Source organism: Mercurialis annua, linkage group LG2, assembly GCF_937616625.2.
Source record: "Mercurialis annua linkage group LG2, ddMerAnnu1.2, whole genome shotgun sequence".
NCBI classification, from domain to species: domain Eukaryota; kingdom Viridiplantae; phylum Streptophyta; class Magnoliopsida; order Malpighiales; family Euphorbiaceae; genus Mercurialis; species Mercurialis annua.
In genome coordinates, this window is record NC_065571.1 from 46,577,117 (window position 1) to 46,601,312 (window position 24,196).

At 33.2% G+C, this 24,196-nt stretch overlaps 5 protein-coding genes across 7 annotated transcripts; 4 read left to right on the forward strand and 1 right to left on the reverse strand.

The window, feature by feature from the left end:
• The first annotated feature begins 220 nt into the window (after positions 1-220).
• Positions 221-2,241, forward strand: LOC126668366 (uncharacterized). Its single transcript, XM_050361573.2, has 5 exons — positions 221-732; positions 1,295-1,409; positions 1,486-1,567; positions 1,826-1,877; positions 2,004-2,241. Exons 1-5 carry the CDS (start codon positions 346-348, stop codon positions 2,067-2,069), a joined length of 702 nt encoding a protein of 233 aa, XP_050217530.1. The 5' UTR covers positions 221-345; the 3' UTR covers positions 2,070-2,241.
• Positions 1,490-7,685, reverse strand: LOC126668365 (pentatricopeptide repeat-containing protein At1g71490). Of its 3 annotated transcripts, XR_007638345.2 has the most exons (5): positions 7,460-7,685; positions 4,178-6,871; positions 3,378-3,421; positions 2,999-3,064; positions 1,490-2,060 (listed from the first exon to the last, which is right to left on the reverse strand). XR_007638345.2 is itself a non-coding variant. In XM_050361570.2 (2 exons), the coding sequence occupies exon 2, from the start codon at positions 6,657-6,659 to the stop codon at positions 4,473-4,475; it is 2,187 nt and encodes a 728-aa protein (XP_050217527.1). In that variant the 5' UTR covers positions 6,660-6,871; positions 7,460-7,685; the 3' UTR covers positions 3,499-4,472. The 3 variants fall into 3 exon arrangements, 1 of the variants encoding a protein (XP_050217527.1); XR_007638346.2 differs by lacking the exon at positions 3,378-3,421; XM_050361570.2 differs by lacking the exons at positions 1,490-2,060; positions 2,999-3,064; positions 3,378-3,421 and having other exon boundaries at positions 3,499-6,871.
• Positions 7,686-8,221: 536 nt separating this feature from the next.
• On the forward strand, positions 8,222-16,182 carry LOC126670061 (uncharacterized). The gene is made up of 13 exons (XM_050363716.2): positions 8,222-8,560; positions 8,649-8,789; positions 8,882-8,908; positions 9,127-9,217; positions 9,927-9,970; positions 10,301-10,399; positions 11,471-11,528; positions 11,614-11,666; positions 12,675-12,776; positions 14,174-14,239; positions 15,243-15,361; positions 15,461-15,632; positions 15,781-16,182. Exons 1-13 carry the CDS (start codon positions 8,429-8,431, stop codon positions 15,847-15,849), a joined length of 1,173 nt encoding a protein of 390 aa, XP_050219673.1. The 5' UTR covers positions 8,222-8,428; the 3' UTR covers positions 15,850-16,182.
• A 1,031-nt stretch (positions 16,183-17,213) lies between these two features.
• LOC126668623 (mitogen-activated protein kinase kinase kinase 17-like) lies at positions 17,214-18,644 on the forward strand. Its single transcript, XM_050361812.1, has 4 exons — positions 17,214-17,236; positions 17,293-17,434; positions 17,968-18,057; positions 18,096-18,644. Exons 1-4 carry the CDS (start codon positions 17,214-17,216, stop codon positions 18,642-18,644), a joined length of 804 nt encoding a protein of 267 aa, XP_050217769.1.
• A 4,664-nt stretch (positions 18,645-23,308) lies between these two features.
• On the forward strand, positions 23,309-23,840 carry LOC126668624 (ethylene-responsive transcription factor ERF021-like). The gene has a single exon (XM_050361813.2). It carries the CDS (start codon positions 23,309-23,311, stop codon positions 23,816-23,818), a length of 510 nt encoding a protein of 169 aa, XP_050217770.1. The 3' UTR covers positions 23,819-23,840.
• Positions 23,841-24,196: the final 356 nt, after the last annotated feature.

Consider the following 24,196-nt stretch of genomic DNA (forward strand, 5'->3'; position numbering starts at 1 on the left):
GGTCTCAAACGGTACATTGCTTTATTCATAAAAACACCATAAAAACACCATAAAAAAGCATCTTAAAAATACGTCTCGTCCGAGAGAAGCCATGTCTCGTCCAACACATGTAGATAAGGTATTTTTTGAAATTAAAAAAATACGACATATAAATATATTTCAAAATTTAAAAATAAAATATAAAATAGTATACGGGAGGAAATTTCCTCGATTTTTCCCTTAATTTCAAATAATTTTTCTCTTCGGAATAATAATAATTCTAATGGTATATATATATATGATTCTAGATTGTCATTAATTAAATTCATCATTTTTCTCTTCAGCAGTCATCATCTTGTGTAAATCATGATGACCTCCAATTTATCATATTCGCCGGCGTCTTACCTTAATTACCACTACAATAAAACGACTCCTCCTTGCTGCTTGCAAACCAACTCGAAAAGTTTTTTCTGTAGTAGTACAAGAAATAAAGGTAGACGAACGTCACTAAAAACAGCAATTATCAATGCCTCATCTTCAGATAATCAAACGGCGACGGTCACACCGTCGTCTATAACGAGCAAAGACGACAACGATGTTGGTAAAGCAGCAGCAATAGAGTCGGCGTGTGATATAGTGAGGAGATTCTACGATGGAATCAACGACCATGATATTGCCGCAGTGGAGGAGCTCATCGCGGAAAAGTGTGTGTATGAGGACCTTATTTTTCCACGTCCCTTCGTTGGTCGCCAGGTAAATTTACATATTTCTTTCTCTGTTAGTTAGGCTACCACTAAGTGCTGACTTGGATTCGGCTTGAACAATAAAATATTAAAAATTATATAATTCTATTCATTAGTTTATTATAAATAGTTTCTTTTGAAGAATTATATCAATTTATAAATAGTTAAATAATGAATTTATATCAATTTTATAATTAAATAATTTAAGCAACAAAAACCTTATAATAGAAAAATTAAAGTAAAATAAGTAATTTTTAAAATTAAAAACTCATGATTTGATATAAATTTAAACTTTAAAGTTATATCAATTGTAAAATTAGATACTTTTAAAAACGATACTTTTTATAATAAAATAAACAATTGATAAAAATTGATAATTTATTATTTAAATAAATTATAATTTTAACTTAAAATTAAATAATCTTATAAATAGTAATATTTCTAATAAAAAATTGAAAAAATAAATAAATCAAAAACTCGTGAAAAATGTTCCATCTTTTTATGACTTCGAATGTCCTGCTAAGTAGCTCCTTTAAGCAGAGTGGGATTAACATTTTAGTAAAATGAGGCAGGCTATCTTGGAGTTCTTCAATAAATTCATTGATTCCATCGGCAAAGAACTCCAGTTTGTTATTGATGATATATCAGCTGAAGATTCTTTAGCAATTGGAGTTACATGGCATTTAGGTATTTACAGAGAACAATAATACCTTTACTTTGCCTTTTTTCTATGAATATTACTAAGTCTTGTTCACTGCAACAGAATGGAAGGGCAAGCCATTCCCATTTAGTAAAGGATGCAGCTTTTACAAACTGCAGCTCTTCAACAACAGAAAACAAATAATGTAAGTTTATTATCAATTTAAAACCGTTCCGAACCAAAATTGATCAATTCAGTTCATTTATTATCAATTTACTTTAGAACCGAACCAAAAATGGATTGCACACCCCTATTTGTGCCTGAAAAAAGAATCTCTCATTTTTATCACCAGTTTCTCTCCAAAAAAGAAAGCGACCATATGTCTGAAGTTTCTAAGCTTTCTTGATGAAGTGAAACTTTCTTTTTGTCTGAACAAAACGTGAGTGTCTCTGTGGTTTAACAGTTATGCACGGGACAGTGTTGAGCCTGCAATCAAACCTGGAGAGGGAGCTCTGGTATGTACATCAGTCTCACATCAACATCCCCGTTGAAACTATGCACCAAAAAAACAGATGTGCATTTATTCATCGTTAACGGTTTGATTGATAATTATAATGTGTAATTCCTTTTTGAATCTTCAGGTTATCATCAAGGCTGTTACTTGGTTATTTCAACGATTTCCTCAGCTAGCAGATCAGCTGAAATGAAAGAAATAAAGACACAGCAAGATATGTTAGCCTTTAGTTGGCAATTAGCAGCCATAAAGACAAAATTCATAGACTCAACTGCACAGCACAAGCCCTGGAAACACAGATTGATATATTGTTATTTTAAATAATGATAAATACAGTATATGGTAGGCCTCTTTTTCGTTTCTCAGATGATTTTTCTCAAAATGTATTCAACTAAAGTCATATGTGGATGAGTGTTCGTCACCATATCAAATCAAACTTTCTCGGAAACTATTTTTTGCCAACTCATTGTAACTATTACTGTTACGGGAACAGGTTAAATCTTATTCTATTTCCTTGAGGAGGATACCAGACCAGATAAATTAATCTTAGGTGAAAACAACAGCTATATAGAATTTCTTCTTCCACAATTTTCACAACTTTCCTGCACTGGAATCTCCCCACATTAGACCTCATCAAACTACATGTTGGTTTAACTAGATAGATGTATTATACACTACCTCTTAAAATTCTGTAAAGTCCCTGAATTGAATTACTAACAAAGGTGTTCTACATCCTGTTGCTTTATCCATGTTCTTAATGCATGCGTTCTCCTAGATGCTTAGAAACACATTTCTATCACCCTACATAACCCTAATTATTAAGAAAATTTCAAAGTTAACCACAACTGCTAATCTGTATGTTATTAATTGTTGTTGATTTGCACAACTCCTTCGACCTACAATAATTTGCACTTCACATGACTCGTTTTGAAATAATTATATCAAAGCTTAATTGCAGCTGCAGGTGTCGATGATTCGATTAATACAGAATAATTGAATGCACCATCTAAGATACATGTAACTTAAGACACAATAAACATGGCCATACCAGTTGTAATACATTTTTAGAGAATAAAAAATAATAAAAAACAGTAAAACGCTAGCCACAGTAGTTAGAATCACCTCAAGATTTTCCGACATCAACGACCTGAGAGGAGATGCCCTTTTGCCGCAACACAAATTAAGTACCTGTAATCTCAAGAGTAATGTAGATGACTTCAGTCACTAGTATTTACACATAAATTAAACACGCATACATAGCAAGAGAGAGATCATTTTATTTCAGTTTCCAACACACTACTAGGCTACTAGCATATAGATTAGGGCTCCTCGTCATTAGACAGAAGAAAACAACTCTAACTTAGCCTTAAGAAACTTGTAATTATGCAAATGCTCTGCCACCATCAGGCTTCTGTATTTACACCCAAAAACTAGCTGATAGTTCAACCATTTTATGAATAGCAGAAATGATTTAAACTTATTGGAGATAACTTAAACTTACAGATTTTTGGTTTAGGGTTCTGTGCACAAGTCTGTACTGTGTGTCTGTTTAAGAGAGGACAATAAGTAAAAAGAATTTCATCATCTTTAAATGTACAACATGAAGACAGAAAAAAGTAATGTTAGCAAGCAAACACTTGTTTTATTCTGTAACAAAATGATTAAATGCACACCCATCAGAACTTTAGGGTAAATGTGCAGAACTAACAGAAGTACAGAGAGAAACAGGGACTTCCCTAGAGACATAAAAAGACTATCAATTAAATTTCGGGTTAATTTCTAAAAAAACACGAACTTTACACGAAGTTTTATTTTAATCATGACCTTTTAAAAGTTGTCATTTAAAGGCACGAACAAAGTAAAATTCGGTGTATTTTATCTGACTAAAAATCCTAATCCTAGATACTCTAACCGAAAGATAATAAGATTTGATGTTGATTAATAATTTTGGTCTTTAATTAATGGTTTAGTGAAGAATTTAGTCAATAAAAATACACTGAAATGATGAATTTGAAACAATATGAAAGTTCGTGCCTTTAAATGAGAACTTTTAAAGGTCATGATTAAAATGAAACTTCGTGTAAAGTTCGTGATTTTTTTAGGAATTAACCCTTAAATTTCTTACAAGAAAGATAACAGGAATATATCCCCTAGAATACTATGCAAAAACAAGGCAATTCATTTTTTTCCCTCTCATTCTAGCATTCTTTTTTGAGGAAGCATGAACTTGAAGCAAATGTGAATCCACACCCACTCACATATGCAAAAACAATTCTGATATAAATAACCCTTGAGTCAAACCTGTTAAGTGTATAGTACTTGTATTGACAAAGAAAATAACGCCTCGTCCTAGAGTAACGCAGACCTGCTAAAAAGAATATCAATCTCTATGTACAGATGAGAATGTTGTAAAATTCAAGTCTCCAATGCAAACAGCTTAAGGTCACATTGGTTCCTCCAACACATCTTTGGTTAGTCTTGTGTTGAAATTATTGTGTAGCCTCGACCTGAAATTGATTTTAGGTAGACTATAACTCTTCCCTACTTGAGAAAAATTCTTTTATAACAGAAAGGGGCTTGTACATAACAAAACATATTATCCCATTTCCTCCAGTACATCATCAACTGAACCATAATTTTCCCTGCCAGCATACAAGTCATCTTTCATTAGCTCAGTCAACCCATCCAATAATGGATACAGCTCATTTGCATGAGGTTTTGAAGTATCACCCGCCAGAAATTGGACAGAGCCAGTGCCCGCATCCACTGAGGAATAGCCGGGTTCCTTCCTCACATTCAAATCTCTAATATAAGTCCTTACATTTGCTAACTTGTTCCAGCAACCTGCAGCACCATGCATATTAGCAATCAACTTATAGTAACCTGAATTTTCAGGCCTCAATTCCAGCAGTTTCTCGGAAGCCCATTCCCCTATCTCTCTATTTTGATGTTTACAACAGGCTCCTAGAAGTGTGGCCCACATCGCAGAACTTGGCCTGTATGGCATCCTTGTAATCATATCCTTTGCTTTATGTAACAAACCAGCCCTGCCAAATAGGTCTACCATGCAGGCAAAGTGTTCCAAACGTGGAGTTATGCCGTAAGCAGTAGACATCCTTTCGAACAACATAATACCTTCAGTCAATAGACCTGAATGGCTACAAGCTGATAGAACTGCCACCATGGTTACATGGTCTGGTTTAATACCACGCTTGTTCATTTCATCAAAAAGTTTTAGTGCTGCTTGTCCCTCTCCTTGTATTCCATACCCCGCAATCAAGGATGTATAAGTCACTTCATCCCTCCTGCTCATCGAATGAAATAGTCTTTTTGCTTCTAAAACCTTTCCAGATCTTGCATACATGTCAATAAGAGAGTTCCAAAGCAGCAAATAGTCCTTAAATCCTGCATGCCTCAATATGTAACAGTGGAACTCCTTTCCGTGATGTAGGTTTGCCGTACGAGCACATAAGGGGAGAATGCTCGCTAGAGTCACATGAGTTGGCTCAAGGCCAGAAAACAACATCTCTCTAAATAGGAAGGATGCTTCCTCAGATCTGTCCATGTGGGTGTATCCAGAAAGCATGGAGTTCCAAGTAATAATATTCTTAGTTCTCATTGATTGAAACAACATGTAGGCATGTCTAAGGTCTTGGCATCTGGAATACATAGTGATTAGTGCATTTTTAACATTATCAACTCCATCGTAAAAACTGCGAACTGCAGAACCATGAATCTCTCTACCTAATCTAATGGCCCCAATATGTGAACATGCACCCAGACCAATAATCACTGCCACTGAGTCAAAATGGATGCCAGAACTTCTCATCTGAGAAAGCAACTGAAGTGCCAATTTATAATTGCCCGATTGTGAGCACCCTCCAGCTATAGTGTTCCAAGTTATGATGTTTGCTTCAACACCTTCTGCCCTCATTTTTTCAAATAGCTCAAATGCCTCTTTCCACATGCCCTTGTTTGCATAACCAGAGATCATAGTATTCCAGGAAACATCATCTCTTTCTGGCATATTTTCAAATAAGATACGTGCCATACCCAATTCCTTAGTTTTTGCATACATGGAAACTAATGAATTATGGACAAACAAATTAAATCCAAGGCAGCTAGCATTAATGGATTCATGAACCTCTTTCCCAAAGGCTATATCTAATTTTTCGCCACAAGCCTTAAGGACAGATGGGTAAGTGAAATTATCAGGTCTAACACCTTTACGTATCATCTGTCTGTAAACAGACAGAGCCTCTCCATGTAATCCATTTCTAACATAGGAAGATATAAGTAGATTCCATGGCAAAGGATGCAAGATATTTGAATTTTCGGTAATGGTGCGAGCATCGGCTAATAGATCAATGTTTGAGTAGAAAGTGACAAGCTTAGGAACAAGTATAGGATGTTGCTCAAACCCCAACGAGATAATGAGGGCATGGAGCTGCTTACCCTGTGAGAATGATTTAAGGTTGACACATGATAAAAGAAGAGAAGATATGGAATGCAGGACAAGTTCGCAAGAAGTAGTGCCGGAGACATGATGCTGGAGCAGAGAAAAGGTTTTGAATGAGTTTAATAAATTTCCTCGCCTTGCTAAGTCTTTGAGAGAATTAAAAAGGTTATCTATCATAGATTCATTGCCAAGTGAACGCTGTCCCAGTATAGGGCGACTGTTACTGATTTCTTCGGCAGTTTCTTTCCATTTTTTAGGAATGAACTTCTGAATATGACTCAGAGAAAGACCTCTCAGCACATAACAAGATGAAGAAGATGGCATGCACTATAGCTCTGTATAATAGCATGATGTGTGTGAGCTGACCGCATGGCTTGACCCACATTTGCTAAATGCAGACCGGAAAAAAAGAAAATTCCCAAGAGGTGACCCAATTTTTGCTTCTTAATCAACGGTAACGCGATAAGTCATATCAGAATAAAGAGTACAGATGAGCCATCACCTTGTTGCACTATTTCGTACTACGTCTGCAATAACTGAAATACACAAGTGAAGAATCAAGTTAGGAAATCCCAAAATAAGTGGATAGCTTCAACTGAGTAAGTATGCAAATTAATCTAAGAGTTACATTCGTTAAACATAAGAATTAGAAACCAAATTATATAGGCATAATAATCAAACCAAGTTCAACACACATATAAAATTTCCATCGAAAACTCTTTTGCAAAGACCCGAGAAGGCAAAGCTAAGTATGCAAGAACTTGGCTTTCAATTATGTTCTGTTCTGCTATAGAGCATTGCTCAAAGCAAGCAAAATTAATTGGGATTTTAACTCTTAACGGTTATTAACAGTAGTATTATTATACATCACTGCTTCCCACGAATTAAACGTAATTTCACTAGAATGAATCCTCATTTCTTGTAAGAATAAGATTGGATAGTTAATTTTTATGCTCTATTATTATCCATAAGTTAATTTCATTTCTAATCAAGAAACAGAAAAATTTGCAATTTGAGAAAACAAGAACTTTGAAGTTATGGAACGTAGACACAAGAATGTGAACAAAACCCAGTTAATTAGATAAGACAAAAAAAAAAAAATCAAAGACAGAGATTTGGCTTACATTGACAAAGCACAACTGCAAAACCCAGAACTGGAGCTTCGCTGTTTGTTGTGGTTCGAGCTTCTGTTTCAGATTTGCCGTGAAGTTGCGACTGTCTGGGGTTTAAGGCTGCTCAAAGGGTTTTTGATTTTTGGCTTCAATGTTTTAAAATAATTAAGGAGCAATATTTATTATCAATTTTTTCTTAAAATTAGTTGCTTTAAAAATCATAAAATTTAACATTTTACAATTTTAGACCACATAATTTTAGATTTTATGAACTTTTCAAATAGATTAGGATTAATCCATTTTAAAGTATCTAAATTATGCCAGTTTTAATTATGTAGTCTTATATTTTACTTTTTTATCCTTTAATTTAGCTATAACGCACGTTTAAATTCTTAAATAACAAAAATAACATCGTTTGAGATAAAAAATATTCATTTTCGAATAGAATAGAAACGGCATCATTTTCGTTATTCAAAAATTCAAACATATATTTTTGCTAAATGAAAGGATAAAAAAAATTATTTAAGAACCATAAATTAAACATTTTACAATTGAGTGTTTATCCCATGCATTGGTTGTGCCATGTCATAATTACAACAAGCCAATGAAAATTTGCGATAGGGAATCTTTCATTTATTACTTAATTTTTTTATTATGAATTTTTCCACATGGCTAACGCACCATTGGTTTGTTGCACGAATGACATGACGCAACGGTTGCGTGCAATAATTTTTCTTTACAATTTGATCCTTCGTTAGATCAAAATTAAGCAAGTTGCAATAAAATTGACAGTTGACAACCAAAAAAAGGCGCCTTTGTCTTCAACTGTCTTTGCTGGCCACAGGAGACGCGCTTCAACTTTCTTTCAAACACACTTCGATCTCTCCGCCACTAATTTCTCTTCATATATTTTCTCCGTTTCCTCAACAACTAATAATTAAACCCTAATTCTCATTGTTCTACGTTCCACATTACTTAAACATGTCTTCCGTTTCTCACTTCACTTCTTCCGGTGAAACATCCACCGCCGCCGCGGTTAATTCTTTTAACCGGAATTCGAATTGGAGGAAATCAACGACCAGCACCTCTTCAAGGATCTCAATGCCGCCACAGGTATTAATCTGATTTCTGATATTTATCATGATTATGATTATTGGATGTTATTGTGTTTGTTCATTTTTGCTGTTTGTCGTGATTGTAGAGTAGGAGATTACGGTTAGGTATGGGTAACTGTAGCACATCCAATGTAAGAAGTAGTGTAATACGCATGGCATTGGTAGACGAGAGGATTGCATCAAATGGCACTAATGCATCCGAACTTCCGTCACCTGTTGGTGTCCTGGTAATCAATGGTTCATCTTGTTTTAATTGATTTGTGCAAGCTCACAAGCAGTCCTTCTAGAATTTTATTTGACGATTATGTTTTATTTGCAGGCTTATGATCTTGTTCAAGGAGCACTTGTAAGTGAAATTAAAGTTTTCATTATTTGATTTAGATGTGCAGATCACATCTTACTGGTAAAAAGTGCTTTGTTTTTCTTAATTAATTTCATTCATAACCTTGGTTTTGGCACATTGTGCGTTTTCTGTATGGACATGCTACTGAATTTATATCTGTATTTCATTTAGTTGGTTTGATGGGATAATAAATTCCTCATGGAAATTAATTTTTCGTGCAGGTAAAATGGAGTTCTGCCATGGACAAGTCGATGCCAGATCCACCAACGGCTGTACTTCTACATGGTATTCTAGGTAGCCGGAAGAACTGGGGTAGGTATTATTTAGTCGTTTAAGCTACCTTTAATCATATGTCATTATTCATCTGTTTGACTTTGCGATTAATGTTCAAAATACTCCTGAACTAACAAATCAGACTTCATGCACTAGAACCTATAAAGTACCGATACGGGTATGGGGAACGACAAAAAAATAGAACACGGGTACGGAGGGGACACGGTAAATTATTGTTTTGTAGAATATATTTATTTACTCATATAAAAGCTTTAAAGATGTAAAAATAATGAACATTATGTTATAACATGCATAATTTGTCAATATGTAAGTTGAACTTATTTTGTAATTGTAGTTCAACTTACCTATTGACAAATAATGTGTGCTATGACATAATATTCATTGTGTTTGCAATTTTAGAAGCTTCTATATGAGTAAGTATATAGTATTTCTTTAAGAAAATGAATTATCCCTGTCTCCGTCATACCCGTGTCCTATTCTTTTTACAAATGCCGTTCCCTGTACCCGTACTGGTGTCCCATACCTATACCTGTATCAGTTCTTCATAGGTATAAACTGCTATACTTTAGACGAATTGAGCTTTTGCATTCCAATGCCACCGGAGATGATTGAGCTGTTTATTTATTCTCTCCTGCATACACTTATGCCTTGATTTTTATTCTTTACAATGTCATCTTGTTTAAGCTACCGGTTGGCATTATCATTAGTTTAATTTGAATTATGACAGGAACATTTACTCGGAGATTGGCAAGAGAGTTTCCTATGTGGCAGGTACTGCTTCATGTTTTTTTATATTTTTTTATTATATATGATTGCCACAATAAAATGAAATGTTTGGTTGAGCGGACAGCTCTCTCTATAAAGGTTGGATAGAAATAAGGTTATGTTTATGGGCCCGTCTCTGTAATACGCAATATTTGGCAAGTATTTGAAAGTCTTAATTTTTTAATCAATTAATCAAAGTAGTGTGAGATATAGAATGAAGACCATGCCGTTGTAGTAATTGGTTTCAAGTTTTACTTTGCACTTATGAAGTTAATTTATTTAACTCCTCATTTTTGGGTTAACTTGCTATTAATTGCTGGGATGTATTTGATGCAGTTTCTTTTGGTAGACTTGCGATGCCATGGTGATTCAGCAGCAATAGATAAGAGGCGGCCACACACTGTTGCCTCAACAGCTTTGGATGTTTTAAAGCTAGTCTGTAACTTCTTTGCACTGCCTATCAATTCTTTTGCTTGATGTCCTCTTTGCATTGCTGATGAATCTGTTACTTCATTCGCTTGATTATGCATCCTAGGATTATGTCAGTTCTCATTTTGCTGGACGATAAAAAATATGGCTGTGTTCTTTTCCTGTATGTGCCACTTAAAGATCAGGCGCATTTCCTCAAAGTACAGGGCAAAATTATAAATTATGTTTCCTGGTCAGGAGCTTTAAGTTTCTCCAAGTGGAGTGTACTTATGTTTCCTGTTGGAAAATGCGCACATATGACTTTCATTTGTTGCTTGGTTACAATATTTTAACTGCGACATTATAGGTTTCCTGTGAGGACCTTGAAGCTCTTATTTCGTTAACCGTAAAGGGAAAACAAAACTAATTTCACTGGGCTCCATGGGTTCTACTGCTCTTTGCTACTTTGATGTGGTTACAATACATAAATTTCTTCCTTTTTCTTCAACTATATTTTTATATCGGTAGTCTGACTAGAACAGAGGAAAAGCAACCTGGTGGCTTCCCTAAATATATATTGAGGCTTAGTCAGGCTGAGTTTGTCTTTTGTTAATGGGCTTGTGGGAACCTATATATGTTTGCTTCAAGTCCCTTCTTCCTTTCATATTTGTTATGAACTAAAAATATTATAGTGTACTCTCTTCCTCTCTCTCTATAAATAGAATATTTGATACATGTCAAAGACTGATCATGTCTAGCTCAAGTAAATGATTACAATATGCTGATGCTCATTTGTAATATAGAGAATGTTACTTTTTTTTTGGCAGTCATCAGAGAAGTTCTGGAAATGAAAAATAAGATTTATGTTTATCTGCCTCATTTGGTATGGCAGGAATATGTTCAATACATTGCACACTGATATCTTTGTTCTCAGATTGCAATTGTAGCAACTGTAGGCAACCATAGTGTCTAAAAAGATATTGAGCATTTTTTTATTTAGATAAGAATTCTTGTAAGTTTCATCAGAATTAAGTATCTAATTTTATCCTCTTTTATATATTCCTGAATTCTTTTTCATTGTGTTTTTGGTTGGAGTAGGTAGCAAAGCTCAGAATTACTCCCCGGGTTCTTATAGGCCACAGCTTTGGTGGAAAAGGTAGTTCTGCAGATTTGTAGGGTAACTTGCGGCGGTTTACATTATATGTTAGAAAGGTTAATGTACTTCCTAATAATACATGCAGTTGTCCTGAGCATGGTGGAACAAGCTGCAAAGCCTCTAGCCCGACCAGTGAGAGTATGTTTTTTGCTAAATGTAAATTGATTTTGAATTTGGAAGTGTTAAAATGTCGGTTACATAGATTTTATTAATTAATAGGAATTCTAAAAAAGTTTTGAATTTAATACTGAGTCAAGCTTACTATGTCTTATACTTGGAAAAATGAGTAAATTATGATTGTCTGAAACATTTTTTTCATTCAGAGTCCATTTCCTCACTATAGATGAAATTTGCCTTCTAATTGCCACTTGAGCTTATCTTGCACTGTAGGACACTTTAGCTGCAATGCTTTTCTTTGTAGGAATCTTACCAATATAAATTTCAGAATCTTAATATATAATTTACTTTTGGTATTATTTTATTCTCTGCTGAGTGTGTATATGCATTTTAGATCAGAATGTAAGGTCTTACTCCAAATGGTACCACGGCCAACGTTTTCTGTTGCCACCATCTTTTACCACTGCCATACACTTTCAAACCCCTAATTTATCTCTTGATTTCAATTAAAATATTACAGAGCAAATGCATCAAAAGCAACTATTCTACTGTCTGGTATCAAGAAGTACAATATCTTATCAAGTTGAGCTGTCTGTGTTTTTTACACTAACTAGCCGATATTGCTCTTGAGTTCATACTCGGACTCTACCCTATTTGGTACTTGACATACTGATGCGTGGTTTGACTCGCGTTTATTTTCATTAAACAATTCAAGTGTTAACCGATGTCAAATCAAAGCTGGATTTAAATGACCTCAAATTGGCTTATAGTTTTGTATTTTTGAGGTAAAATGGCAGTAATAATAGTTGTTAATGTAATATTATATAGCATAGAATCTACTCATATATAAACTTGATGCCTAATTAAATTTAAAAAATTGTTAAATTTAAGTTCATCTTGCTTGCACTTGAGCTGAACTGAAGATTGTGTGAGTGGATTCCAAGTGGCTTGACTTTGTACCCCATCCTTTGGAATTATTCTTGCATCTTTTCTCTTTTTTTCGTTCTTATATTTTTTTACCAACCACAGGCTTGGGTTTTAGATGCAACTCCTGGAAAAGTTAGAGCTGGTGGAGATGGGGAAGATCATCCAGCAGAATTAATATCTTTCCTTAGTAAGCTTCCAAAGGAGGTATGTTTTCTTAAATTAAAGTTCTTGAGATTGTTATGTTTCTTCTTCTAGTGTATGTGCTTGGTATTTTTATCTTGATGTTCTAATTTGTGTCCTAATTCTTTTATCTTTAATTGAAATAGCAATCTTAGAATACTCATTCAAGCACATTTCCTCTCTGTCTAATACATATATGCAAACACACAATATTTATGTATTTTATTGATGAAGTCTTGGTTTATTTTTTAAAGGCTAATCTCCTGAAAAAACCTCCATCTAGCCCCTTTTCATTTGCACCCTCACGTTGCAAAATCGCCAATTTTACCCAAATCTGCACCTTTTATTTTCAATTCCACCCTTAAGTATCAAATTAACCTCTTTTCACTAAAAAATATATTTAATATAACCTTCACTTTTTAACATATATTCTAAATAGTCCTCAATGTTATATTTAAAACAAAAATCCCATCTTTCCTAAAATTTCAAAAATTAATAGTACTCTTAACAAATCTCAGCCCTTGCCCATCCACTACACCGTCTCCAGTCAGCCGCCACTCCATAATTCTCACACCTTCTGTAACCAATCTTTACCAATATCCACAAAGACCTAACCCACTAATTTCAATCCTAACCCATCTAAAAGAATCAAACAGTTATCAGACAATGCATCAGGAGTTACAAGGCTCGGAATTCCGCCCTACGAGTGGTGGTCGGAGTCGCTTCAGGGCATCAACATTAACGGGCCTGGTGTTTCCTTCAAAAACGGCGGATCAATAAGCCTCAAGTAAATAAACTGAAACAAGCAAAGCAATTGACGAAGCAGAGAAAGAGTGATAGAATGCAAAATCAAAGAAAAATGAATAGGCTTACGTTGTCTGCTTGTTGAAAGCATTTTACCACTTATGATCTTAAAAAGTTGATTTATTTTAATACATATTCATTAAATGCCGTGGTAAATTCTTTTTATTCTTTTTATTTGATTGTATTTTTATAGCATAATAATGTGAAGTATTGAAAAAGTGAATTTTTATAACATAATAATAATTATTTGTATTAAATAAAAAATTATTAATAATTTTTTTAAAGAAGATGAGTTTTTTGGTTTAAATATAATATTGAGGACTAATTAAGATATATGTTGAAATGTGAAGTATTGAAAAAGAGGTCAATTTAATGCTTCAGGGTGCAATTGAAACTAAAAGGTGTGAATTTTAATATTGGAGGGTGGAATTGAAAACAAAAAGTGCAGATTTGGGTAAAATTGGTGATTTTGCAACGTGGGGGTGCAAATGATCGCCCTCTCTCTCTGTGTGTGTGTGTGTGTGTGTATGTGTACGCTCACGCGCGTTTCTCTCTTTTTGTTATTTAATTTTTGGACATGATAATGAACACCTTGTTTATGTATTCCTTTAAGGAAGGTCTCTTCTAAGCGAGAGGTTGTGAATGCTCTTCTTCGAGAGGGGTTTTCTAATGATGTCGCGCAGGTATATCTCATATCCAACTTAATTGTGATACTTGTATTATATCTTGATAGTTAGTTTGAGCATTGTGCATTTTTATTGGGCCTGATTATTTTTTATCTTCTAAAGAAAAGGGTAGGTGTCCATAACATGTTTCTCTTTATTAAGGAACATGTATCAAATGATTAACAATAACCCCTGTTTATTTCTGGTTTTGTCCGGAAATTGATTTTATACATAAAGATGTTCAAATGACCTCTGTATTATTCCTGTATCATCTTCACTTTAAATTGTTCAGCTCATGTTGAAATTATTTCACAATTTTTTAAAATGCTTTTTTCTTACTAAAAAGACATTCTAATGATTCTATGCTATCCCTTTCCCCTTGGATGATCACGAATGAGAATCCACCGCGCCTTTTTACCAGCACTAAAGTTCCTGGAATATATCTTTATGGACATATAAGAATATTTATCTGAACTTGATAAAAAAAAAAGAATATTACTTATGACATATTCAATGTCACCGTTTTCTGCAGTGATAGTCACACATTAGATCCACCTAGTTCTACCCTTGGCCAATACGCAAAGATCAGAGCGTTGATTTTATGACTGATATATGCTACACCAAATATCATGCATAAAATACAGTGCTTGATACAGCCCATTTTAAAAGAATAAGGTAGGTTAAAAAGCAACCTCATTTTTCCATATGAAATATGCAAAGGCAGACTAGGTACTCCATTTTAAATGTGGTGGTAAGTGGTAATAGTGGGGGATTACAGAGATGGCATCTTTCTATGTGAATCTCTACATCCAATTCATTGAGAGCCATTGTTAAATGAGTAACTTGATACTTGGCATTTGCATATTGATGGGCTGCTGAAAAGTCCCTACCTCATCATGTGGTGTTAGTATTAGTGAATAGACTGTCACATTTTTTCTTAAACTATTTCTTTGTTGTGTTTATCATACTTCAGTGCATTTTTAATGCTATTTCTTTTTTTCTTTCTTCTTTTCAATTTCAGTGGGTGATAACTAACCTTCAACCAAAAAGTTTCCCGGGCTCATCCTCAGGCTTCTCATGGGTGTTTGACCTTGAGGGGATTGCAGAAATGTATCAATCTTATGAAGAAACAAATTTATGGTAATTTTTAAGGGATTCAAATTAGGATTGTGAAGTTTTCTTGTCTTTTTTCCTAGATGTTAATCTGAAATCTGTGTGTATTCCACTGAAATAATCCAGGAACTTTGTCGAAAGTTTGCCACGAGGTGTACATATCAATTTTCTAAAGGCGGAGAGGAGTTTGCACAGGTGGGCACTTAAAGATCTGCAGCGCATTCATGCTGCGGAAGATATGGCTGCTGAGGAGGGAGGTGGAGTGGAAATGCATGTTCTTGAAGATGCCGGTCACTGGGTATGTTGCTATTACATGATTTAATTAAGAGGCCACTTTTATGCATCTTCACTTAGTGGGCAGGTGTAGGTTAAAAACTAGATGGTCATGAATATAATGTCGAAGAATGCCATGATAAGTAACTCAGGCTGGGGTAATCTTTTGATAGGTACATACGGATAACCCAGATGGACTCTTCAGAATTCTTTCATCTTCTTTTCAAGGTTTCGGAAGCTGAAGGTAGGTGAGACATTTTGTATGGTGGAGTACAAATTGCACAAAATGAAGCTGCACCATTAGGAGTAGTTAATTCTTTTTGCTTGATTGCATATCCTTAGCAAATCATATTTTAATTACATGTTACCATGAGGATATCTTGCATCCAGAAACCTGAAACTGCAAGAATTTTATTTGAGTAGGTTCTTCTGTAATTTTGTATCATGAAAATGGAGTGGGAATTTCAATTAGGGTCTGCTGGATTCTTATCAGAGTATCAGTGTTAGAAGCTATGAAATATTTATGGTCTTTTGTGTATAATCATCCTGTTATATAACTGTATGTATGTTTTATCTGTTTTGATTTTTCTAATTGTATACAAATCGGTGACCATAATGATTGATAATTACAGCAAATCATACTGGTTATGTCTGAAGGGAGGATTAAATCTTTGGTCAAATTCTTAGGAGAGTATCAAATCTTTGTATTTAAGTTTATTCTGTAATCATACTTTGAATTGAATACTTTTATTAGAAACTAAACCATAAAAAGTGGCTTTTATAGAAAAGCTTCCCTATGGAGCAGAGGTGTGAGCAGTTTGGGAGAACTCGGAAATTGATAAAATATAAAACCAATTTAAAATTTTGGGTTTTGGTCAAAAAAAAAATTAAAAGTTGGGGATTTCGAAAATGGGATCCTCAAAACTGACCAAAATTGTGTTCGATTTGAAAATTTTATTTTTCGGTGATTTGGTTTAGAGATTCTGTTATTATAGTTCAATAAAATATGGATATTATTAGAACCACGTAGTTTAAAGATAGTCATAAATATGAATTAAAAAGAAAACATCTACTTTTAAGGAAAAATTACAAAAAAAAAAAAATCAACCTTTTATGTGATGGTCAATCTCAACAGGTCCTTGAATTTATAAAAGTTCAATAAATTGTCAATTCTTATTATCGTTCTAGTATTTTAATTAAGAAATTTAAGAAATTCAATATTTTATTATTATATCATTTTTAAATAAAGTAAAAATTATACTGTTTTTATCTAATAAAATTTATCTAATAAAACTACATTTTTTGATATTTTATTTTCGTACCTAATATCTTAATTTAATAATTTTTTAATCAAATAAAAAGTTTGAGGCATTAATTTGATTTTTGTTGAGAGCTTAAAATAGTAGCCCTATTTGGTATTGTAGTAGCGTTTTAAGATATTTGCATGAGATTTATTTTTCGGAAGATTACGACTGAGGACAATTTTTCTACAATTCTTCGAATCGTTCACTGACTTCATTTAACAATTCTGTCGAACTACTGGAAATTGATAATGTCTTTAATCAATACATAACTGTTTTTGCCAATGAAAAATACTTGACAAGAAATGTATGAGCCAACCGCCTCTAGGTAGTTATCGCAGTTTTAGAAGCGACTAAATCCACACCTTTACTTTATCCCTCCAGGGGAAGATTTGATTTGGTCCTCCGGAACGCCATTGATTTCGAAAGTGTTACAAATTTCCATAAATTTTGCTGTGACTATCGGAATCCTTACTCTATTTTTCATGAAATTGGCAGTGCTAGCTTCTTAAGGAGAATGATGATGGTTCCTAACTTTATCTTAAAATTGTTGGCGTTGATAGGAGGTGCAAAATAGCCATATTTGGCATTATCCACATTAGGCATAAAATACTTAACCAAGGACCGTTGAGCTTGAGGTGAACGTTCTCCTATGTTCTGAATCAAATAATTCACCCAATTGTTACGTACATTACTCACAATGGGTTTGGCCTAAACTTTTTACATGATCTTTGTAATAGTATTGAAACTCACACTACAAGAAATTGAATCTACAGAGGCGGTCAAATTTGGGTATAGGGGCGGTTTAAACCGCCCCTACAAACTGTAGAAATCTACCATTTTTGATTTAATTATATTCTAGAATTAATTTTTTTACAAACAAATTAATTTAGATTAGATAACTAATTCTATAATGAAATTAGATAAACCAATTCTATAATCAATAAAAAATGATAATATGAGATTATATTTTAGAGTTTTACAATTTTAAAATCTCATCTTCCTCCTCAAATGGCCGTTAAATCTGCTCTCATGGATGATTCTTCTTCGTTACAGTAGGAGAAACAAATTCTCTCCGAACTTCAGGACAGTCCTCACGTGGTGCATTGTTACGGAGATGAGATTACTCAAATGGGTGATGGAAATCAGGTTTATGATTTGCTTCTGGAGTTCTGCGGCGGGCTTAGCTTGAAAGGACAATCAGAATATCACCCGGTGGCCGGCTATCGGATTCAGACGTAAAATGTTATGCAAGGGACGTTCTTGAAGGACTCGCATATGTTCATTCACGAGGATACATTCACTGCGATATTAAACCGGATAATATCTTGCTTGTTCCCGCTGGTGAAGGGAAAAGGGGTAGAAAGTTTGTAGCAAAACTTGCAGATTTTGGATTGGCGAAGGTTGCTGATGGATTGGCTGATTCTGAGCTGAGAGGAACTTATATGTTCATGTCTCCGGAGCTTGTGGAGAGTAAAGTAGTTGACTTTCCGGCCGATATTTGGGCTTTCGGGTGCACTCTGGTGGAGATGATGACTGGAAAATCAGCATGGGACTATTCTGATGTTGAGGATCTTTTGTATGTGATTGGAGAATCTGATGAATTGCCTAATCTTCCAAGTAGTATTTGTGAATCGGAGGATGCTACTGATTTCTTCGGTCGGTGTTTGTGTCGTAATGCTGGTTTTAGATGGTCTGCTGAGATGCTGCTAGACCACCCATTTTTATCTATATGACTATGTAATTTGCACAATTATGCATATTTATAATCAAGTTTTTTTTTGTGACTTATGATGCAAGGTTTCTGTTTTTGTTTTTGAATTATGATGCAAGGGTTTCTGTTTTTTTTTTTCAAATCTTATGCTTAGTTAAGCAGAGGAGTTGAGAAGTTTCTGAACTGAAAATTATATACAAAATCACAAGCTGAACTTATTTATATATTGTTGGTTTATAAAAGTCTCGGACATTAAAATTTTTGTTCCGTTGCATTACATATTAATATACCACTCCCTTCATTAGTAGAACCTTCATAAAAAATATTGAATGCGATGCAAAGATTTTTCTTTAGTTACCTTCAACTGCAGACATCACGTCAGACGTTCTAGTTAAATCAAAATCTGCATCCATGACAGAAGATACAGATAAAAATTCTTCATGTGAAACATCATTTGCATAAATCTTTTCTCTGCAAAAGAAATATAATTAGCTACGGAATGTAATACCTCACGAAGAGGAGAATTAATTCAATATGATATGAGGGTAAAATAGGCACATTACTTTCCGTTATTTAGAAAGTATAAGCATAAGTTGCAAATGGGATACAATGAGGATATTATAGAAATTAGTAAGGAGGTGGTTCATTTCGTGTCAAAAATCAAAATGGTTTTACTTGAAAACTATATTTTCCTTAACTAGATAGGTAGCTGATCACTAGACTAGAATTAAGGGAATCTAATTGCATTATGTCTAATATGCCTAAGTTTTTAACAGGATTAGTAAAACTACTGAATAACTGGTGGTTTTATTTGCTCGCCCTTCATTCAAAAAGTGTTGCAGCAGCCCTTCTTTACAACAGACTTGCTGAAACTTGTGATGCTTGCTTTTTCATATCGTGCTGCTTCTCAGCGACTTCTAAGCTTGGAAATTTCATCAGGAACGGAAGCTGTCAGTGGCGGAGCCACGTGGAGAGTAAGAGGGGCATTTGCCCCTCTTATTTTTCCAAAAAGACAAATTTTCTAAGTAATTTTTAAAAAAATTATCACGTTATTTAGACAATTATTATATATTGACCCCCTTAATTTTAATAAATTTTCAAATTTTGTATATTATATAAAAAAAAATTATTTTGCCCCCCTTAATTTTGATTTCTGGCTACGCCACTGGAAGCTGTGAGAGAGTTGTTTCTGAAGTTTAGAAGTTGAAGAGAGGATATTTCAGAGAGAAAGTCTATTGTAAATTTATTGTAATGTATATCAAGATGTTGAAGTTTGATCAAATTAGTGAGATTCTTTGGTAAATTGCCAGAAATGTGCAGTTTCCTAATGGAAGTATCAAGGTTTCTTCATTGAAGTTGACACCATTGCTTATAGCGTTTTTTAGTTGAACTAATAAAATTACAGAAATCATGGGTTCCTAAAGAAAGAGTGGCATTTCCAATGTAGCAGAAAAACAGAGTAATGCAAGCATGCAAAAGATTAGCAGAAAATTAATTAAAAAAATATCAAGTTTATAACGAAATATAGAATCAAATTAAAATAAACACAAGATTTACATGGTGCATCAAAAACTACTCCACGAGTGAATGTACAAATTTTATTCACTAATAAATCAAAATTATAAAAGAATGGTAGCGATTTTTTTGGTCGTATTAATCTGCCTCTCACTATTAAATAAATCCACGAGACTTGTCTATTTATAGAGTTCAAATTAATTCAAGGGAATAAAGAGTCTAATTCTAATTCTCTTCCTATGCAAAAACCAATAATTGGTAAATTGATCCAATACATATTAGGACATATTAAAGTCCTAAACTAATTAGAGTCTTAAAAATAATTCTTACAATCTCTCCCTTAACTAGAATTCTATTGCGCTTTCAATAAATTAGAATAAAAATCAAACTCCACTGTAACCGTAATTGAGGAATTCCAAACAAGCCAAAAAATCTCTTGAACTTGTCAATGAAAAATGACACAAAAGATAAATCAATTAACTTATCAACCAATTGGCATGTAGCTGTAAATTTGTTGGCCTTGATCTTGGCATTGTCATCGGTAGAATCTAGCGAAAGAGACGAAGTCGTAACTGATTAATCAATCTGATGCAAACGATCAACTCTATGAGCTTTCAATAAAACCACAACATCTTTTACAATATTTAAAACCTCATTTCTGCCATAAAATTCATATTCACAAATTTCTTAAAATTTGTATGTAAAACTCATATCTACAAAATTCTTAAAGTTTGTATGGTCCTCCTGAAATATTTCTTTTGGAATAAGTTTGGTTTGGACTTAAATTGGAGAAAGTGTAACACGACAGTAATCATAGTTTATTGGAAAATTTAAGTTTATATAGAATTTGTTGGAATATGCATAAAATTCCTATTTGTATTATGATTTTATTAGTGAAGTATTTGGGAGAATGATAATTTTATAATTATTGGCTAATTAGAAAATATAATCCAATTAGGATCAATATTCTTAATGTTATATGGATTATCTATTCACTATAAATACACTATCTCATTCATCATTTAAAATATTTTTTAGAACCAAAAAAACCGAACATATAATATAAACATTTATGTGAATAAAGGGAAAATGGGATGTGTGTGATGCTAGGTAGCACGAAAACGGAAAGGGGAAACAGAAACAACACGAAATAGGCACGGGAAAACGGAAAATATTTAAAATGAAGGATACGAAACATGGGGGAAACGTGTAAATAATAAAAAACATAGGGATATATTTATAATATTAAAAATTATAAAAAATTATATATATTAAATTTTATTTATACATTTATGCCAATTAATAAAATAAATCAAATATAATTAAATCCAATAAAAAAAGAAGATAAGTTTTATTGTAGATAAAGTAAACAATAAAAATTGTGAGTAATTGATTCAAAAAGATTATTAGTTGAGAATGTTTTAGGTTTTTTTCTACCTATATAATTTTTTTATCTACGGAAACGGCCCGAAACGTTTCCTTATGAGTTTTCGAGAGTCTCTGATAGTTTTCGGTTTCTGAAACGTTTCCGAAACGGGACACGCAAATTTGTCGAAGTTTCCGTGTTTCTTAGGTGTGATGTGAGGAATATAAGTTAATCTTAATTCTTTTGAGTTACTCCTAGTAAACAGTTAAACATTTTTTGAGTTTTTTTTTTCTGATGGCATATTTATTAGAGATTTCTCTATTTGATTTTCCATTAATTTTGTACTCCTTTTAATGATTAATGAATGTCCCGATTTATTCGCCCGTAGATGTATGATTTAATGCCGAACCACGTAAATCTCTTGTGTTATTTGTTTATTTTGTTATATTATTTTTGTTGATCAAATCGATAATTAAATAGTTATCGAATGGTTTCGATTCCGCTACACATACCAATCAGGTCACGAACCGATCACGACAATTGGAACCAAAGATTCAACAATCTGTTTTAGTGTTACAATAATACCGTCTCTTTTGTAGTGATACCCTCTCATATCTCTAAAGTGACTGCCAATTACTCATATGACATGTTAAAAGTTAGGCCTAATCACTTAAAAATCACCCACCTTATAACTTTTTTTCATTTATACCATGATTTAGGAAAATTTTCAATTGTACCCTATTTTCGATTTTTATGTTTTATCTCTACCCTATTGAGTTGAATTGACCTATTTTCTTTTGAAAAAAAGAGTTTAAATTAATCCTTCATTTTTAACCTATATTCTGATAAAACGTTAATGTTAATCATTTATGTATCTTGTTTTTTATATTTTCATCCTTAAATTAATTAGATTATCAAATTTTTTAATTTTGGGATACAAATGAAACATAAAAATCAAAAATAGGGTACAATTGAACATTTTCCTAGATCATGGTATAAATGAAAAAAAGTTATAAGGTGGGTGGTTTTTAAATAATTAAGCCTAAAAGTTAAAAAAAACACATTATTATCACGTTGCATTAGCTAATGTATCAAACTATTTTTTATTGAAAAACGCTAATATAAACAATAAAATATATATTTTTCGGACAACCACTTTAGTATTTTTTTTTTCAAAATATAATAGATTAGTGTTTAAATTTGTCAAAAAATAAAAATTGATGACTAATATTTTAAAATTTTAAGTTTTATATTATAATTATAAAACACATTAAAATTCGTAATATTATTTTTATAATTTACCCTCTAAGATGAGGATGAAAGCGATTTTACTAATGCGAGGTTGTGGGAGCTAGGCAAATGCCATTACAACCATTAAAGAAGTTGTTTATGTTGCAATACTTCTTCTCTAGACTGATCTAAACATAATAAAGTGGACCCTCGTCTTCTTCTATTCCACCTGCTATCAAAACCGCGTTTATATCATTTTAATATGGCTTGCCCCCACCAAATCTAAAACTTAATTTTTCATTACATACAATTTAGTGCCATTTTATGATTCGTTCAATCTTTAAAAAATCTTTTACTGTTCTAGGATTAATTTTTCAAACTTAAGTAAAACATAATAATCATCATGCTTTAGATTTTTTTTTTTCGATTGTTGTTACACTTATGCATCTGCTTGGAACCTCACTTTGTTTTCTTGTTCATTGTCGAGTTATAGTTATAAATACCTATAACTGGACCGATCACATTACTCCTTGATTAACTATTAATCAATAACTTATTGTTTAAATTAATTACCGATGAGTAGTGCGAATCGCGGTGGTATCCCCTCTAGCTATCGAGGCGTACGTAAGCGAAAATGGGGGAAATGGGTGTCGGAAATACGCGAGCCGGGCAAGAAAACGAGGATTTGGTTAGGTAGTTTTGAGACAGCTGAAATGGCAGCAACTGCTTATGATGTTGCTGCTTTATATCTAAGAGGGGATGAAGCTAAACTTAACTTTCCTCATTTGGACTATCCTAAGCCTGCAAGTTCTAATGCTGATGATATTCGCATGGCGGCTCATGAAGCTGCTATTCGCCTTAGACCGCCTATTGGCCACCCTGAAAGTGGTAGTGTTACTGGTGGCGGTGGTTCGAGTTCGACCATGGTTGGTCCGGTCACGGTTACCCTGTCGCAACAAGAGATTGAAGCCATCAACGAGTCTCCTTTGGACTCACCGAAGATGTGGATGGAGATGGGAATGGTGGAAGAGTGCATGGTTTTTGACAATGATGAGTGGGATGATCATTCTCTTTGGGACCCTTAACTTTGTAATCCTATTTATACTTTTTGTCGATTAATGTTTTTCAAATTAATTGACAGTTTAAGACAATTATAAATTGAAATGAGTAATTTTATAAAAACATATCACATTTGTCCTTATTTAATGCGGTGTTTACTTTATTTCTTAATATTTTGCTTTTTTTTTATATAATATATTATAATTAATAAGGCTAATTTATATATCATTTAGACATTCAAGCAATAAATTATAGCCTATAATTTGGGACAAAAAAATTTAAAATAGTGTTTATCAATTTGAGACGGAAGAGTACTAAATTTACAATGATTTGTCATACTCTCCTTCTAAAAACAATTATCTAGTTTATTTTTTAGCCTTCATAGTCTCAAAACTAACAATTTT

Coding starts and splice junctions, on each gene's coding strand:
- LOC126668366 (XM_050361573.2), top strand. CDS start 346: ATGATGACCTCCAATTTATCATATTCGCCGGCGTCTTACCTTAATTAC. Junction 1,568..1,825: donor AACAACAGAAAACAAATAAT/GTAAGTTTATTA, acceptor GTGGTTTAACAG/TTATGCACGGGACAGTGTTG. Junction 1,878..2,003: donor AACCTGGAGAGGGAGCTCTG/GTATGTACATCA, acceptor TTGAATCTTCAG/GTTATCATCAAGGCTGTTAC.
- LOC126668365 (XM_050361570.2), bottom strand. CDS start 6,659: ATGCCATCTTCTTCATCTTGTTATGTGCTGAGAGGTCTTTCTCTGAGT.
- LOC126670061 (XM_050363716.2), top strand. CDS start 8,429: ATGTCTTCCGTTTCTCACTTCACTTCTTCCGGTGAAACATCCACCGCC. Junction 8,909..9,126: donor ATCTTGTTCAAGGAGCACTT/GTAAGTGAAATT, acceptor TTTTTCGTGCAG/GTAAAATGGAGTTCTGCCAT. Junction 15,633..15,780: donor TTGAAGATGCCGGTCACTGG/GTATGTTGCTAT, acceptor ATCTTTTGATAG/GTACATACGGATAACCCAGA.
- LOC126668623 (XM_050361812.1), top strand. CDS start 17,214: ATGTATGAGCCAACCGCCTCTAG. Junction 17,435..17,967: donor TCTTAAGGAGAATGATGATG/GTTCCTAACTTT, acceptor TCGTTACAGTAG/GAGAAACAAATTCTCTCCGA. Junction 18,058..18,095: donor AAATGGGTGATGGAAATCAG/GTTTATGATTTG, acceptor CGGCGGGCTTAG/CTTGAAAGGACAATCAGAAT.
- LOC126668624 (XM_050361813.2), top strand. CDS start 23,309: ATGAGTAGTGCGAATCGCGGTGGTATCCCCTCTAGCTATCGAGGCGTA.